The 20107-nt window shown below is 37.5% G+C and overlaps 1 protein-coding gene across 4 annotated transcripts in view; it reads left to right on the top strand.

Annotated features, from left to right (window-relative positions):
• The window catches only part of LOC124788711 (choline transporter-like protein 4), a 266397-nt gene extending 252489 nt beyond the window's left edge, over positions 1-13908 (top strand). For all 4 annotated transcript variants that reach the window (XM_047255992.1, XM_047255999.1, XM_047256007.1 and 1 more), the window contains one exon: positions 13562-13908. In XM_047255992.1, coding sequence (XP_047111948.1) covers positions 13562-13662 — 101 coding nt within the window. In that variant the 3' untranslated portion in view covers positions 13663-13908. The remainder of the gene's footprint in view (positions 1-13561) is intronic.
• The last annotated feature ends 6199 nt before the right edge of the window (positions 13909-20107 follow it).

The following is a 20107-nucleotide window of genomic DNA, read 5'->3' on the forward strand; positions in this document are numbered from 1 at the left end:
CAGCTCACATGGGTCCCAAGTTCCTTCTTTCTGAATCATGCCCATAGCCTTGAGACGTTTTGAAATAGCTTACTGTGTCATTCCTACTAATCATGCCTATTCTTCTTGAGTTTGACGTGAGTCTTCAACTCAGCAATGTCTCCAATTCTGCATCTTCGAAAACATTCTCTCTTCCACCACTATGCCGGCCTACGACATTAAAATACGTTAAAATCAGCGTTCTTGAAGCATTGAAACCACTCACCATATGTTTTTTCAATAATAGTGTCCTTACCATACACACTTGAGAGCATTCGATGAATCTCAGACACAGTTTTCTTCATATTGAAACAAAATGAGTAACACCTCCTGCAAATGATGAGAATTAGGCTCCTAAACTGACATTTTCGATCAACAACAACGTTATGTTGCAGAGACAAATCGACTAATGTTTGAATGAGGTTATGTTGACCGAGGTCCAAGCTAACTGCCTGACATATGTGATCTGTTTCTTTCGACCGCCACTTACCATTGTCGCCACCTGTCGGCAAATGGCGGAAGCAAAGTTGTACACCTTGTAGCTGCAGTCCATTCCATGAATATGTTCCCAAGGTTCACCTGAGCTATGCACTATGTTTGACACACCAACTAATAAATCAAAATAAGTCATCATATGGTTATATTTATTACTAACATAGTGTACAATACAAATCACAGTAACATTAGCTGCTGGCCATGTTTTCCCTTTGTTGCCAACCTGCTTTTTGAAGTCATTGACAAAAATAATCTATTGGAGGTCTTGGTGACTGCTTAAAAATAACCTCACTCTGAACCGCCTTTTGGTGACTCCAAAAAATCTGTATAAAAACGTGGCTCTCGCCACCAGTTTAAAGGATGTGAGATGACAAAAATGAAATATAAATATGTATGTTCCTAAATCCCAGAAGTAATCTGCCTGAGAGCTAACGTTACTTTAATTTATATTGGTTTTAAATCAGAATAGTTTTTCCCATGTTATTAAATTACTTTTAATTTCTATGAATGTGGTAGCAACCACATTTGAGCTAACTTTTCTTCAGACGACCATCTTCCATTTAAGCAAAAATAAATAAGTAAATGTAATTTTTATTGAATTTAAGATGATTGTGAATGGATGTGTAAAATGCTTCAACTTAAAGGAATTTTTCCACCAATTCCAAAATTGCCCTTACATTTTCTGCACCTATAATATTTCTGATGTTATGGAGAACTTAATATTGTAATTAATATTTTATGCATTTGGGTTGCAATTGGACTGGTTGGTGGAGAAAGGAACTAGGTCACATTTTCTTACTTTTCAGGAGAGACAAGAAACAGTCTTATTGTTAAACTATTTGACAAATCGCACTGAAATTTTTGACATTTGTTGCATGCTTATCATACATACTGGGTATAAAAATAATTTTCGTGTGTTCTAAGAAGTATCTTCTGGAAAAAAATTGAAAATTTAGAACATAGTTTCTTATTCCAGTCAACAAGGGAATTTAGCACTCTTCATGAGTATAACACATTCAAAATTACACATTACTGGTCTAAAACTCAAAGTTATTGATGAACTAATGAAAGATTATCTTCAACTGAACATGAAAACTACTACTTCATAGAATTCAACGTTCTGGATAGTTCATAATTTATCATATTGAGTTATCACTTATAGTCGGCCGTTTCAATATATCCTCATAAAAAATCTCAGTGTCTTCTCCATCCATAAACTTAACCAGTTTCCGAATGTCTTAAATTTTCTTTTTATTGTTCCTAACCTTTTTTTCCATCATGTAGCCTTTACAACCCAATTTGAAATGAAGCAAGTTTAGTTTTTCCCAAATTAAAGGAGTGACTGGCACAGCTGTGTATGAAAGGGTAGGTAGTCATGAGTCCCAATTTCATTGCTTCACAACAAAATTCTCTGAAAATTGCCACAGAAAAATTTTGTTTTTGTTGGTTTGTAATGACGAGGCCAACATGTGTCAACGTCCATTATGTCTTCACTTTCCACCATAATGTCTGTAACTTCATAAATACTGTTTGCTATGGTTTCCACATACTCTTTAGGGGTGTTCACTCTCACACATTTCCCTATTTGTCGCTTCAGTATTCCAAACACATGGCCACAAGGAAGAAAAGAGTGACCTTTTGGAAATATGAGTGATTTTTTTTTTTTAATTTTTCACTGTGTCATCCTTACTACAGTATTATTTTTATTTTGACCAGGTGCTCGTCTGAGAACAGGCATACTTCTGTAACATTCTTTGGTACTTAGTTTTCTATGTAGTGGTACAGGAATGAACAGACCTCATTCGCTACCTTTTCCTGCTTCACCTTCATGATACAAGACACCATGGGATGCCTGGACTTTATATCATAAATGCAGAAACAGTTAACCTACAGCTGACGTAAATACAATGTTTCCTGCACTAGGAAGTTTGGGGGAGGCAAAATTTTCATGAAGTTGAAAGCTACTGCAACAATGTTTTCGCTGCACATACATTCTTACTCAGTTATTTCAATGAATTTATAAAACGTCCTGCTCCACCACTTGTGAATGTCCAATTCAAGTTGTACAGCTCTTTTACTACTGTCAGAGATATGTGGACTTTTTAACTTGGACTGAAGTTCCTCACATTTGCTACATACATCCATTTGGGGATGACCAAAAGGAAAAGTATAACTTTAACAAAAATGTTTCCTATAGAAGTTGTATTTCACATTTACTTCTGAAGTTGTATTTCATATTTACTTCTGGATAATTCATAAGGAACATTTTGTGCACAGTTTTCAGATCCAAGTGGGCATTTCCTTCCCAGAATAGTGAGTTTTTTTGAATGGGAAATATGTGATATGGGTATCTATGAAATTTATTACATTTTCCGAAATTTTGATTATGCATGAATTTGTTCCATACTTGTCCTTTGGAATTTGACCTTTAACTAGTAACTGACAAATACGAAAAATGGGTTTCTGTAATACAGCATGAAGAGTGAGAAAAGCATGTTTGCAGACATGAACTCTTCTTCCACAGACAATGGCATGGTAAACAATGGAATGTTGATTCTTGATGCTATCAATGTCACTGACAACTTTTACTCATCTCCTTTTCATAATGACCCCTGCCACAATTAACCCTTGTTGACTGTTGTTAACTGACTATTTTTTTCCATATTTAAAAAGTTTGAAAGTATCTCAATGCAATAATCCTCAGTGATACATTGGGAACATTCCATTCAGCATCTGGAATTTATTAAGTAATCATAAAGCATGTAGCACATGCTATGGAATTTATGTTACACTGAAATTGCTGAATGCGTAAATGTCAGTACTGATGCATTACATGCAATCAGCACCGATAGATATTTCAGAAACTCCTCTCCCACTGTAGTCATTACATGGCAATCCATGAACTCTAGCCTCCTCGATTCTCTTCCTCTTGTACTCACTTTCATTCGTTTCCATTTGGGAGATATTTTGATAGATGGCATTCAATAACTTACAACAAAAATAATCAACAATAACCATAACACATCACAAAGTTGGCGCCAAGTTAGTGTTTTGTTACACTTTCTGCACCTGTGTGCTACAAGCCAATGCCATCTAGTTTGAATGTGGCATAGTACAAGCTCACTGACAGTACAGTCTGATGGCGGGACATGTTGTGCGGCGGTGAAAGGAACTAAGTCACTGACTTGTTTCCTTCCTCCTCAGTATGTAACGAATCGACCTCATGTTATTCTCACAGGAAGAAGCCAAACATAGTTCGTTTCATGACAGTAAGGTGTGTCTTAGTCTGTTCAATACATTTATGTAAAAAAGCGAAAATCTCCCAAAAATGACTTGGTCCCTTTCTCCACCAACTGATTTAATTTTATTTATAAAACAATGACTTTTTGTTCTCCATCGTTAGCTGAAAGAACATAACTTTTGAAAATAATCATTTAATTGAATTTCAATATTGCATTGTAACTTCTTTCATTAACATGTGACACAATTTTGGAATTTGCCAAATGAGCAGATCCACCATGAAACCTATTATCCTGTTACAATGTTTAGTTGTTATAGTTCCTCAGTTTGTAGTATGGTGGCAAAATATGTATTTCTTACAGGAATCCTAAAATATGGTTTCAGAATCATCATGTGGTATCTATGTAATCCCCAATAAATCAACACGGTTATCCTATTGTTACAAATATGACTTATGAACAAAAAATAGAATTATATAATATCAATTTGGGTTAGGGTCAAACACTCTGTTGCTAAGTGTTGCAGTCAACTTTACTTCGATATTTATATAATGGAAGGAAACATTCCACGTGGGAAAAATTATATATAAATACAAAGATGAGGTGACTTACCGAACAAAAACGCTGGCAGGTCGATAGACACACAAACAAACACAAACATACACACAAAATTCAAGCTTTCGCAACAAATTGTTGCCTCATCAGGAAAGAGGGAAGGAGAGGGGAAGACGAAAGGAAGTGGGTTTTAAAGGAGAGGGTAAGGAGTCATTCCAATCCCGGGAGCGGAAAGACTTACCTTAGGGGGAAAAAAGGACAGGTATACACTCGCACACACGCACATATCCATCCACACATACAGACACAAGCTTGTGTTTGTATGTGTGGATGGATATGTGCGTGTGTGCGAGTGTATACCTGTCCTTTTTTCCCCCTAAGGTAAGTCTTTCCGCTCCCGGGATTGGAATGACTCCTTACCCTCTCCTTTAAAACCCACTTCCTTTCGTCTTCCCCTCTCCTTCCCTCTTTCCTGATGAGGCAACAATTTGTTGCGAAAGCTTGAATTTTGTGTGTATGTTTGTGTTTGTTTGTGTGTCTATCGACCTGCCAGCGTTTTTGTTCGGTAAGTCACCTCATCTTTGTATTTATATATAATTACTTCGATATTTGTGAGACAGAAAGTGAAAAGAAACGTCATGTTGAAAATTTTGGATTTTGAGCTATTGTAATTTTTACATTTTGCATTAAATTCTCAACAATTTGAAAATAAATAAACAAATATATTTCTATCTCCAAATGTCAGTGAGCTACGACCAGTTGAATATTGGTAATGGAAAATAGTTGATTTGAGATAATATGTTTCAAGGTTTATCATTGTTTAATTTGAAATACAGGAAAAACTGTAGCTGAATATGTACTGGGGAAAAAGAATGAAAGAGGAAGCCACCTGTAGAATTTTGCACAGAGCATAATTTAATCATGGCTAACACTTGGTTTAAGAATCACGAAAGAAGGTTGTATGCATGGAAGAGATGCCAGAAGGGAGGATTGGGTTAAACCTCTCGTTGACATCGAGCTCACTAGAGATGGAGCACAAGCTTGGACTGTGTCAATGATGGGGAAGGAAATTGGCTGTGCCCTTTTGAAGGAACCATTCTGGCATTTGCCTGGAGCGATTTAGGGGAATCATGGAAAATTGAAATCCGGGTAGCTGGATGTGGTTTGGAACTGTCAGCCTCCCGGATGCCAGTCCAGTGTGCTAACCACTGTGTCACCTCACTCAGTGACACCAGAAGGTTCCAGATTGACTATATAATGGTAAGACAGAGAGTTTGGAACCAGATTTTAAATTGTAAGACATTTCCAGGGCCAGAGGTGGATTCTAACCATAATCTATTGGTTATGAACTGTAGATTAAAACTAAAGAAATTGCCAAAAGATAGAAAATCAAAGTGATGAGACCTATATAAGTTGAAAGAACGAGAGGTTTTTGAGAGTTTCAGAGGGATTATTAGGCAACAATTGACTAGAAGAGGAAGGAGGACTACAGTAGAATATGAATGGGTAGCTTTGAAAGATGAAATAGTGAATCCAGCAGAGGATGAAACAGGTAAAAAGACAATGACTAATAGATATCCATAGATAACGCAGAAGGTGAACTTAATTCATGAAAGGAGGAAACATACAAATGAAGCAAGCAAAAGGGAATACAAACACCTAAAAAGTGCAACTAACAGGAAGTGCAAAATGGCTGAGCAGGACTAGCTAGAGAAGAACTGTAAGGATTTAAAAGCATATTTCACTAGGAGAATGATAGATACTGCCTACAGGTAAAATTAATGAAGCCTTTGGAGAAAAGAGAAGCAGATGTATGTATGAATATCAAGAGTTCATATGGAAAACCAGTCCTAAACAAAGAAGGGAAAGCTGAAAGATGGAAGGAGTATATAGAGGGCCTACACAAGGGAGATGAACTTGAAGGCAGTTTTATAGAAATGAAAGAGGACGTAAATGAAGATGAGATGGGAGATATGATATGCAAGAAACTTTACAGAACAGTAAGAGACCTAAGTTGAAACAAGGCTCTGGGAGTAGGTGACATTCTGCCAGAACTACTGACAGCCTTGGGAGAGTGAGCCATGACAAAACTCTTCCATCTGGTGTGCAAGATGAATGTAATAAGTGAAATGCCCTGAGGTTCAAGAAGAATCTAATAATTTCAATTCCAAAGAAAACAGGTGATGACATGTGTGAATATTACAGACTCATCAGTTCAGAAAGTCATGGTTGCAAAATACTAACACAAATTCTTTACAGGAGAGTGAGAGAACTGGTAGAAGCCTAGGGGAAGATCAGTTCAGATTCTGGAGAAATGTAGCAACACGCAACACAATACTGATCCTACAACTTCTCTTAGAAGATAGGTTAAGGAAAGGTAAATGTATGTTTACAGCATTTATAGACTTAGAGAAAGCTTTTGACAGTGTTGTCTGGAATACTCTCTTTCAAATTCTGAAGGTAGTAGGGATAAAATACAGGGAGCAAATGGCTGTTCACAATGTTTACAGTAGCCTGATAGCAGGAAGAGCCTAGGGGTGTGAAAGGGAAGCAGTGGTTGAGAAGGGAGTGAGACAGAGTTGTAGCCTATCACCAATGTTGTTCAATCTGTACATTGAGCAAGCTGCAAAAGAAACAAAAGAAAAATTTTAAGTAGGAATTAAGGTCAGGGAGAATAAATAATAACTTTGAGGTTTGCTGATGACATTGTAATTCTGCCAGAGATAGCAAAGGACTTGGAAGAGCATTTGAACAGAATGGACAGTGTCTTGAAATCAGAATTAAAATGAAAATCAGCAAAAGCAATACAAGGATAATGGAATGTATTGAATTAAATCAGGTGATGCTGAGGGAATTATACAGGGTGTCTGAAAAGTCTTTCCCTGATTACATTACAAACTATCAAAGTTTCTTTCACACATCAGTAAGCTTTCACATGAGCACCCTTGGTAGCACGTAGCACATCTAGGTGATATTCAATTTCCGTCCACATATTAGCCAACATATCTGGAGGGATCGATTCAACGACTGTGGTTATCCGTTGCCGCAGGGTTTCAAGATCTGGTACACGTGTTCGGTAGACCTCGTCTTTGACATAACCCCATAAAAAGAAGTCTAATGGGGTTATGTCAGCAGAGTGTGGAGGCCAAACCATTGCCCCATCATGACCAATCCATCATCCAGGAAAGGTCATATCGAGATAGGCACGGATGTCCAAACCCCAATGAGGCGGTGCACTGTCTTGCTGAAACAAGACATCGGGGAGATACTGAAGCAGCTGATGAACAGCATACACTTGCAACATGTCCAGATACACTGCAGATGTGATGGTAGCCTCTGCGAAGAAGAATGGCCCGATAATTCGATCATGCAACAGCGCGCACCAAAAATTCACCTTTGGACTGCCTCTGGTGCACTCCATGACCTCACCAGGGGTTTGTGAACCCCAAATGCACACATTATGGCAATTCACTACTCCACTGACAAAAAAGGTCACTTCATCGGAAAAGGCAATTCGTCTGAGATAACCATCATCATCCTCAATACGTGATAGCATTTCGACCGCAAAGTCATATCGACATGTACTGTCATTGGGCAACAAGGCCTGAGCGATTTGCACTTTGTATGCATGAAACAATAAACGTTTGTGTAAAATGTCATGGAGAGAGCTTTTTGGCATCTGTAATTCACATGGGGCCCTGCGCACCAATTTCTTCGGACTTCACAGAAAAGACTGCCTTACAAGTTTCCACCCTGTCTGCTGAGCTTCTTGGTCGACCAGATCTCGGAAGGTCAGCAACTGATCCTGTGTTCTTGAACTTCTCATACCAGCCTTTAATGCTCTTGACATCAGGTGGATTCCTTCCAAATGTTGTCTGGAAGTGTCTCTGCACTGTGGTTGGTGATCGAGTCTCATGGTACCACAGGACATACTGTGCCTTATCCTGATTGGTTAACATGGCTTCTTGGGCACTGCACCTCATCCACTACTTATGTACTGCAAACCTAAAACAGAAAAAAAAAATTGATAGTTGTAAACAATTCGACACAAGTTTCATATTTGTATCTTACTTCTAGCCTGAGTTATCAATTTATGTAATCAGGGAAAGTCTTTTCGGACACCCTGTATTACAAAATGAGACACTTAAAGTAGTAAGTGGGTTTTGTTATTTGGGCAACAGCATAACTGATGATGGCCAAAGTAGAGAGGATATAAAATGTAGACTTCGTTAACATCAGATATAGAGGTAAGTGCTAGGAAACTTCTTCTGAAGGTATTCGTCTGGAATGTAGCCATGTATGGAAGTGAAACATGGATCTTAAACAGTTTAGACAAGAAGAGAACAGAAGTTTTTGAAATGTGATGCCACAAAAGATTGCTGATGATTAGGTGAGTAGATCATATAACTAATTAGGAGGTACTGAATATGATTATGGACAAAAGAAATTTGAGGCACAACCTAATGAGAAAAAGAGATAGGTTGATAGGACATTTTCTGAAATGTGAAGGGATTGCCAATTGAGAATTGGAGGGAAGAGTGTGTTTGCATAACGAGGGTAAAAATTGTAGTGGGAGCCCATGAAATGAATACAGTAAGCCAATTCAGAAGGGTGTGAGTTGCAGTAGTTATTTGGAGATGAAGATGCTTGCACAAGATAGAGTAGCATGTAGAGTTGTATCAAACAAATCTTTGGATTGACAACCACAACAACAAGAATAAAATTCTGCTTATCTATGGCCCTTAAAATGTCATTTGTTAAATGGTACAGACTTTTTAAAGTTAACAGTACACATTAAGTGGTTAACACTTTCAGACTGAAAGCACAATATAGTGTAAAAAATTTAAAACCAAATAAATTGGTCTTAAATTGATAAAAGTTAGCACACCCTGCACAGATGTTTTTGGTAAACTATTGGTATTTTTATGAAACTTACCAGAAGAATAAAACTGTGTGCCAGACTGGGACTCAAACTCAGCACCTGTGGTTTTGCACAGGCAAGTGCTCTATCGACTAAGCTACCCAAGTGTGACTCACAACCTGTCCTCACAGTTTTACATCTGCCAGTGCCTCACCTCCTACCTTCCAGACTCCACAGAAGCACACTTTGAAACTTGCAAGACTAGCACTCCTGGAAGAAAGGATATTGCAGAGACATGGCTTGGCCACAGCCTGGAGGATGTTTCCAGAATGAAATTTTTACTCTGCAGTGGAGTGTCCACTGATATAAAACTTTCTCCCAGGAGTGCTAGTCTTGTAAGTTTTGCAGGAGAGCTTTTGTGAAATTAGGAAGGTAGGAGATGAGGTACTGGCTGAAGTAAGGCTGTGAGGATGAATCATGAGTCATGCTTGGATGGCGCAGTTGGTAAAGCACTTTCCTGCAATAAGCAAAGATCCTGAGTTCAAGTCTCGGTCTGGCACATAGTTTTTAATCTGCCAGAAAGTTTAATATCAGCACACACTCTGCAGCAGAGTGAAAATTTCACAATGGTATTTTTATTCCCTGTTATGGTATCTCTTGGACTGTATTTTGATTTTGAAGCCATTAATGGGCCCAAAACCACATTACAGGGATCCCATATTTTGTGGCCAAAGATTTGACTTTTTATTTCTAAAATACTTGTGTTTTAAGGGGCTCAAGATCTTTTAAAACACAGTGTTTTTGCCTCTTCTTTTTGCTTCTAAAATATCCGGCTAGTCACATTTTTCCCAGGATATTCATGCTCACTGACTTAGGATCTGATTCAGGTTATAGGTCTACTTCAGGAAACAGAATGTCTTTGTAATATGTCCTGATCTTTTTAAAAACATAATCTTTCATTGTCTTGTCATCCCTGCTAAAATGACTGCCTCAGGAAACACAACAGGTCCAATTTTATTGGGAAATATGTGGTGCACAAATTTATTTTGAGTAATATCCTTTTTGTAACATACACTACCTTCGTAGTTAATGTTGAATTCAAAGTGGACATATTAAGTTGTGTGAGGTACTTTGTTAGCATTACTGTTCTTCAAGATATTTAACCAATCATACATATTCACAGCAACTTCACCTTTTTCATTTCTAGCAGCAAGAGCGTAGTTAACATCTTGTATGTGTAGGTTTTCCTTGCTACAGTAACATAACTGTCAGCTGGCATTTTATGCCTGCCAACTGCAAACTGTTAACATCTGTACATATTTATATCTCATGGAGAAAAGTATCACTTGTCTTGTTTGGCATCATTGTATTCACAAAATGTTCTTCTTTATAAAAACCACTCTGAGCTCCTTAAAATGACACGAGGTCCATTTTCAGATGACGTACATCAGTTGCTTTTAATGATATTATTGATTCCTGTTGGATCCAAATAACTTTCAAATCAGTATGAGTGTGTATAGAATGGTGTAAATTAGTACACCACACAAAAAAATGAAAACAGATATTTTATATATTATCAGACATTTTTGCTTGTACTGACAAGTTTACCTCCTCAACATCAGATCCTTTTTCACTTTCTGTCTTCCAATTGATAATTGACTATGAAATTATATCACAGTGTGCAGTGTAGTGTAAATGGTAAAATTATAAAGATTTGTTTTATGTATTTTTTATCAGAACATATAAGAAAACTGAAACAGTGTTTTTTGTGCTGTTCCATCATTATTGTCTTTTATGTTTCCACTACCAAGTGCTACATAAATCATATTGTATTAAAGAAGTTAAAACATACAAAGAATGATTTCACAGATACAGTGATAAGTTTTCATCTTTAAAGAAGAAAGAAGTTCTATCTTAGCTTGAGTTTTTGCAAAATGACAGTAAAACCAACTTAAGCATATTTAAATATTCATTTTCTAACTGCTTCTGCAAGTCACACTATGAAACACAGTTTCCCCTGCTCATCGATCAAGTTGCATAGCATACAGGAAACAGTTATCAAAGATAACCATGAAGATCAGCACAAGTTCCTAGCCAAACATTAAAAATAGTATGTTATAGAACAATATACACCATTATTCATGCTGGGACTGAACTAGGGGTGTGCCACTGATGTACTTTCAAAAGAATATTGGTGCTACTGGACAGGACAGTAAGTCTTATACATGGGATGGATCATAGAGAATCATGTTGTGAAGAGTTTGTGTGACACAGATAATTAACTATATATGCTACGGACATTTTTAAATTAGTTACATTCTTTATTAATTAACCAGTGTAAGTTATCGACAGCAGTGATGTAAATCACAACACCAGGAGAAAATATTGCAGTTCTGCAGGACAACAAAATTAAAAATGACAGTTTGAAATTTGTGTATCAACAGATCACTCATGTGATTTGGTTTAACAAACTACCAGATTGCTCTAAGTACTTGTAAGGGGAATGATTTTAACAACAACAAAAATAATAATAATAATAAAATATAATATAATCATTGATGAAGACTCCATTACAGAACAGTTACTGAAAAAATTATCTATACTTGCTTTCTGAGAACGTTTGGAAAAGAAGAAAGGATCACAGAAGAGTGGAAAATAGGATTAACCCATCTGCTACATAAAAATGTCAGTAACTGCAGAAGAGTGTCACTTTTGCCAGTAAAATACAAAATATTACTAAAAATTCTCCTTAATAGAGTTGAAGAAACTTTAAACAAAAGGGAAGATCTTGCACAGAACAGATTTTTAATTTAAAATCAATAATTTGCTACAGAATGTTAACATATAGTAGTATCATTTATTGATTTCAAGAAATCATTTGACTCCAAATACAAAGGAACGGTAGATAAAATCGTTAGAGATTTGGTGTTAAAGCAAAACTAACAAACATAATCCATTAAGCTTCAACAAAAATGATATGGGAGAAGTATCACAATCATTTAAAATAAAAACTTGTGTTAGACAAGGGGATGACTTGTCACCTTCACAGTTCAACTGTATTTTAGAAAAAACTGTAAGGATCTGTGATTTGGAGATAAAAAAAATACCAAATTTACGCAATAATTGTGGGAAGAAAATCAAACACAATTAAGGTAAACTGCAGCCTTTGAAGATGATTATACTGTCAGTAAATCCGAAAGAAGCAGTTACTCCAATAAATCTGTAAAAAACAGCTAGTCTCAATCTTTAAACTAGAAAAAAAACAACCATGACAAATATAAAAACCACCAAAATACATAGAATAACAAATAGAGAACATAGAGTGAGCTAGTAAGTTTTTATATTTTGCAGGACCATACAACAAAATGGACTAGAAAAATTATGCAACAAACACAGGAGTTAATAAAATGGAGAAAGCATATGATTTGACCGAAAGTATCTACAACAAGAAATGTATATGTGGAAAAACAAAACTCAAATCACTACTCCACAGTGGTGTGACCAAAGTGTTCATATGCTTGACAATGAACTATAAGCTGAACAGAACAGGGGTACTTGAACGATGGATTATTACAAAAATAATTAGTGTAATAAAAACTACAGATAGTTGGAAAATGAGAATTAATGAGGAGGAGATCTATGAATGTATAGAGTAAATGTCAAAAGTAATGACAAAGTGAGGATTAATTTTCTTTGGACATCTTTACTGAATGAATAAGAACAGGCTGACAGGACAAATATTCCTGTATTTCTGGAAAAAGCAGTAGCACAGATTACAGAACTGAGAAAATATCTAGAAAGAAACATCAAAGAATGGAAATAACAATGCAAAATGTTTTTAAGATTAAAATACTAATTTTAGAAGGCTTTCAAATAGGAAGAAATGAGAAATTGAATACAATGTGGACAGAAAAAAGGAAAAGATAATGTTACTGCCATGCCTCATACTCTCCCATAACTCTGCTTTCTATTCCCTCCATCACTATAGTACTCCAGTTTCTCCTGGCAATTAGATTTAGATCACCTTTCATGTACCAAGTTACCCATTCCCTGCTCTTATACACTCTGTCTCTCTTCATCTTCTGCTCGTGACATTGGCATTTATACCTTATCTGTTGTTGGTATTGGTTTGCTCTTGATGTTGAAGACAATAGCACTATCAGTGAATTGTTTATAAAAACTCACTATTTGCCCTGCCATCCTGTTCATAAGGAATCCTGCTCCTGTTTTACCAATTTCTGTTGCTGTTGATATTACCCTTGTTTCTCTGACCAGAAATTCTTATCTTCTTTTCATTTTTTACTTAACTGACCCTACTGCATTTGTTAGACACTTAGCCTTGAATTATGATTTAGCTATCAGCTCATTTAATATTTTCATTTATTGCTTTCAGTGGAAGACCTTGAACGCAATGATGGCTCTCCTCAGAAACCGTATTTCATGTCTAAGAAATTACTGTCTATTTTGGGGAAGAAAAATAAAAAGAATAAATAGAGTTAAGATGCACAAAATATTCTATAAAGTGAAATTTTACTGTTTTATAAATATGGATTTTAACTGAATCAGTAATTATTAGTTTCATAAACTAATTTTTTACTGGTTAAAAGTGATGTATCTACCTGAAATTTCTGTAGACTAAAAAAATATATCTATTGACAAACAAATAAAGACTGCAAGATTTTATGTAACTTTTTTCCTATTGTAACAGCCTAGTATTTAAATAAATAACACTTAAGTTCATACTCATTGTTTTGTATACAATCAAAATCAATCCAATAAAATTACAACTAGAAGCTTTGAAGAATTACAACCAACCATAAGCTAAATTCCATTGTGCTACCATGATGTAGGTTGCTCACCTCTCAACAACTTTAACTGCATCCTGGATGGGGAAAGGTATTCAGCAGAACATTCTCACAGGTTTCAATGTGGTCTTTTGAAATTTGAGCCTCTACTTCAGCTGAAATCACCCCTCGTTAGCTGTGACTAGGCTGAATTGCCCCTGTTCCAGTCCTTCTACTGAAGACAATACCTTGGTGATGTTATAGGTTAAAGCAAAATTACAGTCTATCACTGGAATCTGCTTCCACAAGGTGAAAGAAAATTGACCTTAGAGCCAGTCAAGCTAGGACACAAGGTCCCTGAGTTGAGATGGCACGGTGCTTTGACAAAATCTTTTTTATTTGTAAAACATGCAACTACATCAGCACTTGGTCACACCATCCACCAACACACAGCTTACAATACTCTTAGCGTTCACTTAATCCTTTAAATTAAAAATTAAAATTTACATTCGAAATTTAAAATGAAAAACAATTAAATTAGGCAATATAAAAAAATTGAGCATCTTGCAGAATTACATTACTGCTTGATCTACGTTTTCAAGAACAACTTCAGAAAATTTAAAATTTAATATTGAACAGAGCAAGCACACTGAAATACAAATACAAGCATAAACAGAATAAGGCCAGCAAAATGTAACTATAAGAATTAAGCCTCGTGCAGAATTACATTAGGTTTTCAAGAATGATTTCTGAAAATTTAAAATTAAGTGTTGAACAGAGCAAGCACACAAAAAGCTAAATGTCAAAGCTTAATTTTCAACCTTTGACAACTATGGCTGAGCTCACACAGTATTCTTGACAAACAGTAACAGCGTAACTACTGGATGTACATTTGAGAGTAGCAGGGCAGTAGCAGAAGACAATGATTTAAGTTACAAGTTAATATAACAAAATTTTCAACATGCATTACTTATTAGTGACCTAGCCACATTAAATATTTGTTATTTGCTGGGCAGTTAAGTGGTCACCTTAAGCAAACAGCTATTGAAATAATTGGGTTACAAGAACACTGGCCCCACTACTTAATAACAAGCTACAATGGTGTGTGAGATCAGCAACACTCAACATTAAGTAGAATGCTAAATCACATTAAACCATTAAACACAATACAGTTACCGAATGCTGTCATTCTTACAGAGCTAGCAGACAACTGTTTGCCTGTCTAGTTAATGGATATGAACAGCACTGGTTCCACTGACACCACTCTGCCAGGAAGCAATTTAGTTCTTGTCATATTTTTATTTTTATAGGTCCTCGGAAGTAAAGCACAGACGTGAACCCCTTTCAAGTTGCCCATAAAGCTGCCAAACCCAGGCACGCAAAGGAACAGTTGGCTGCACAGTTTGCTTCTGCCATACTGCCCATCCTTGCCGAAACTGTCTCCATGCCAACAGCTTCATGCTCATTCACACAGTCACCACTTTGTGGCCAGTGCAGTGCGCACACCCCCTGGCTCGGAAAAGATAAATCGATGCATGCAAAATTGACACGAAGGTCAAAGCACATGCACCAACCTCCCCCTGCCCCCCGGAAACCAGAAACAACCCTGATGGGAAGAGCTCTCAACTTACTTGTCTCCTCCACCAGCTATTTGACTGGACCCAGAATTTTAACCACAGTATATGGTTCCCCCGCATGCCTCGACATTATCTTATCAGTTACCCCCTTCTCCTTCTTACTCTGATTCCAGACATTATGCACAAAAACATGGTCCCCCACGACAATACGTGCCACATGCCGGTGTGTGCTTGTTTTTGATGGGCTGGAAAGCTATTCTTTCTTTCGAGCTCCTACTTGGTCTAAGACCACCAAGGTTAACACACTCTGGTAGAATGTCATTAAGGGACCACAGATTACTTAGGGGAGAGTTTACCTAGTATGGGAACAGTAATTCATTTGGGGTGCTCTTATAGGACTTGTGGCAGGCTGTGTTGAATGCCTGGCTAAGCCAAGCTGCAGATTTTTCCCACTTCATCTGTGAGCTAGAATGATAAATTATCAGAGCAGCTTTCAAACTCCTATTGATCCACTCAGCAAATGAAGGCCAAGGATAATAAGGTGGCCCAAAGCTGGAAAGCATGAGAGACAGATGACAAGCTGACAAGCTGACAACCTTCGCTCTCCCCCTTGCTCTTGCAAAAGAACGGCCACAATACCAGAACAGGATGCATCCATCTGGACAATGAAGGGAAGGATGAAATCTGGCACACCTAATATTGGAGCGATACTTCAGCCCCTCAAATGCCAGTTGTTGACTTTTGTGCCAGACAAATTTTTCCACTTTGCACCTCAACTGGTAGAGGAGTGCTGCTATAACAGCAAAGTTTAAAACAAACTTACAAAAAAATTCATCATTCCTACAAATCATGCCATGTCCTTCTTGTTGCGAGGAACAGGGAAATTGTAAATAGTCTTAGTGTGTGACGGGTCTATCTTAATCCCTGCTGCAGACACAATGTGCCACAAGAAAGAAATCTGTTGTCTACCAAGAGCGACCTTACTCGGTTTTACCATCAACTGCGCCTCATTTAACCAAGTCAAGACCTACTCTAGGTGCCTTAAATGTCTATCAAAACTAACACTGTACATCACAAATTCATCCAACTAATGACATACACATTTGAACTTCAAATCTCCAAACACACTATCTAACAAGTGTGAGAGAACCACTGACCCAGTGAGTAACCCAAAAGGCACCCGGTTGAATTCATTGAGATTATAATCCATACAGAAGGTGATGAATGGTTTAGATTCCTTGGCTAGTGGCATCTGATGGTATTCCTGCTTAATGTCCAAAACAATGAAAATTCATGCCCCCCACAAACCACTTAAAACAGTTGTGTAAGTCCAGTAGTGGAAACAATTCATGAACCACAATCTGGTTTAGATGCCGATAATCCACTACTGCACAGTACCCACCCCTATTGGCCTTAGGGACCAAAAATATGGGCAAGGCATACAGAGACACTGACTGCCTAGTGACATCATCTTCTAAGAGCTGATCTACAATTTTATGCAAAAGCTGGTATGGAGTCTGCCAGACAGGTTTCTGGTCAGTTACTTTAATCTTACACTCTATTTTATTGGTCATACCCAGTCTATGAGGCAGTACCTCAGAAATTGCTACAACAATTTCAACTGCCAGGAAATATCCCATCCCAAACTCAGCTGCCTCTTCCTGAACATTACAAACACTATTACTCGTAGATGCAAAATGCTTACAGAACTTAAACGTTGCCTCAGGGCAGAACTTAAAGAACGGATCTCCCATCCCGTAGTCTAACACACACTGTGTACAGACTAGGAAATCATTAACCTAACCACCAAACCTTTCATCACCCACTATTTAATAGCCAACATAAACTTCCTGACCCTGAGATTGAGTTGGATTTACCCAGTGATCTCAAAAGTGTCCCCAGAGGTGGTACAATACCCCACATTCCCTGGTTGTAACCGGGTCAACCCTGACAGATGCTTATGAGCCTCACACCAGTCAAAATCAATTAAAGAAACACTGCTTCTGAAATATAGCACAGCACACACTGGCTCCTTACCCACAATGGCACATACTGAGGGTAAGCGCACTCCACTGACAGCACAAACCTTATAGCATTCATGTGGTGAGTGGGGCCTTATGGTCCCCCGCTGCAATGCCTGGCATATGAATTCACATCCCATTCTCCCAGTACTTGAAACTGTCTTCCTAAGTGTTCAGTACTACCACACCTGAAACAATACTGCAGATTTACTACATGCCCCTTACACTCAGTGTCAAGTTGCCACAATGAGTCGTGGTGCTAGCTAAATCCAGATGTCACCCCACATTGTTCATCACAATATTTAATGTTGTCAGTGTGAACAACCATTTTATCCAGACTGGAAAATGATATTGATTTCTTACCAAAGACAACTCACAAACGATCAGATGGACACACCCCTTCCAAAATATAATGGATGGCATCAGTTTCAGAGATCTCAAGAGACAGGGCAATCCAGGCTACTTGCACCTTCTTGGCACACTCTACCAATGCTTCATCAACGACTTGCACCCTATGAATTAGCTAATAACCAAGTCCTTTCTCCAACATGAACCAAGACACTGCTCCATAACTATCTTGCAAAGAAGCAGTAAACCCCCTTCTACGTCCAGTACTTTGGCTCTCAAATGGCTTAAATGTCCCTGTGTTAGTGGCTAAATTGCAAGACAAATCACTGTGCCAGTACTTGAAAGATGGCCAGCTGCTCTTCCAATTTAACAGTTATCCACAATAATCTTGTTATACTATACATATCATCAACTGAAAGGTTCCTGACCCTCTGAATGATTGGCAAAAATGGGTTGGAAAGCTTCAAGAAATGACTATAATAATCTACCACCATCCAGTAATTTCCCCAGTATTATGCCTTTGGTTTTCCTCCACCATGCTACCAACCTGCCAACTTCAGGAAGATAAGCAGCCACACCAAATTAATCTCCTCTTGCAACGCCTGTATAGAGGATGCATTTTTACAGTCAGGAACAGAGGTCATTCACTCTGTTTATTACATGGTCCATCAGGGCATGCAGCCTCAACCTCTGTGCATTAGTAAGCATAATACCTTCCAAAAAATCTACCCCCTCACACACTACATCCAACACAGTGAAGCATGGGGCACAAGAGGTACTCACCTCATTAGTGGATTGGGCTGTGACATCAATGGGCTTTTCTAATGTTCCCCACAAGCATAGACACAGCTTGGCAGCACTGCCTTGGTTTGGCTTCCCACACACACACAATTAAATTGAAGCTGTTCCTTCCTCATATAATTTATTCTGAGAACACTTCCAGCTCCCATGATAGAGAATGCTACAAACACAAGAGATTTTTACAATCAGAGCTAAATAGAAGTCAGTCACAACTAAACAATTTGACAATTAAGCACTGGCTTAATTAAACTCTGTCCAAATGCCAATGCATGTGTCAAAAATAAATAAATAAATACAAATTAAAAAACTACACTCTACTACCATTTGGAATCCCATTCTGCAAGGTGATAGCAAATTAGCCTTAGAGCCAATCAATCTAGGAAACAAGGTCCCTGGACTGGAAGCAGTAGGATGATTTGACAAAATCTTTGTTATTTGTAACACATGCAATTACATTACCACTTGGCCACAATGGTTAAGGAAAATACGTTCCACCAACAAATGGCACTAGGATTACAACACTCTTAGTGCTCAGCTAATTTCTTAAATTAATATTTAGAATTTACATTCCAAATTTAAAATTAAAAAATTGAAACAGGCAATATAAAAAAGATTCCGTTGCAGAATTAAATTACTGCTTGACTCAGGTTTTCAAGATAGACTTCAGGAAATCTAAAATTGAATATTAAACACAGCAAGCACACTAAAACACAAGTAAAAGCACAAACAGAATGAGGCCAGCAAAATGCAACTACAAGAATTAAGCCTCTTGCAGAATTAAATTACTTCTACATTCAGGATTTCAGGAATTCCCAGTATTCTTGCAAAGAACAACAGGATAACTACTGGATTTACATTTGAAACCAGCACACCCATAGCCATAGACAGATATTTAAGGTACACATTAATATACTAAAATTTTCAACAGACACTTCTTATTAGCAACCTAACCACATTAAATACTCATTATTTGCCAAGAAGCTAAGTGGCCCTCCTTAGACAGACAGCTATTGAAATAAGGAGGTTAAAAGAACACTTGCTCCACTACTTAACAACAAGATAGGTTTGTGTTCATGATTGGCGACACTCATGATTAAGATGAATGCTAAATTGCATTAAACAGTTAAACACAATACAGTTACTGAATGCTGTCATTCTTGCAGTGCTAGCAGATAAATGTTTGCCTGTCTAGTCCCCAGATACAAATGACACTGATCCCGCACATATCCCTTCACCAGAAAGCAATTTAGCCCTTGTCTTATTTTTCTTTTTAAAGGTCCTTGGAAGTAAAGCACAGATACAAACCCCATTTCAGGTTGCTCATCGAGCCACCAAACCCTGCCATACAAACAAACAGCTGGCTGCACAGCTCACTTCCACCATGCTGCCCGTCCTTGCCACAACTGAG

The sequence above is a fragment of the Schistocerca piceifrons genome, chromosome 1 (assembly GCF_021461385.2).
Source record: "Schistocerca piceifrons isolate TAMUIC-IGC-003096 chromosome 1, iqSchPice1.1, whole genome shotgun sequence".
Lineage (NCBI taxonomy): Eukaryota > Metazoa > Arthropoda > Insecta > Orthoptera > Acrididae > Schistocerca > Schistocerca piceifrons.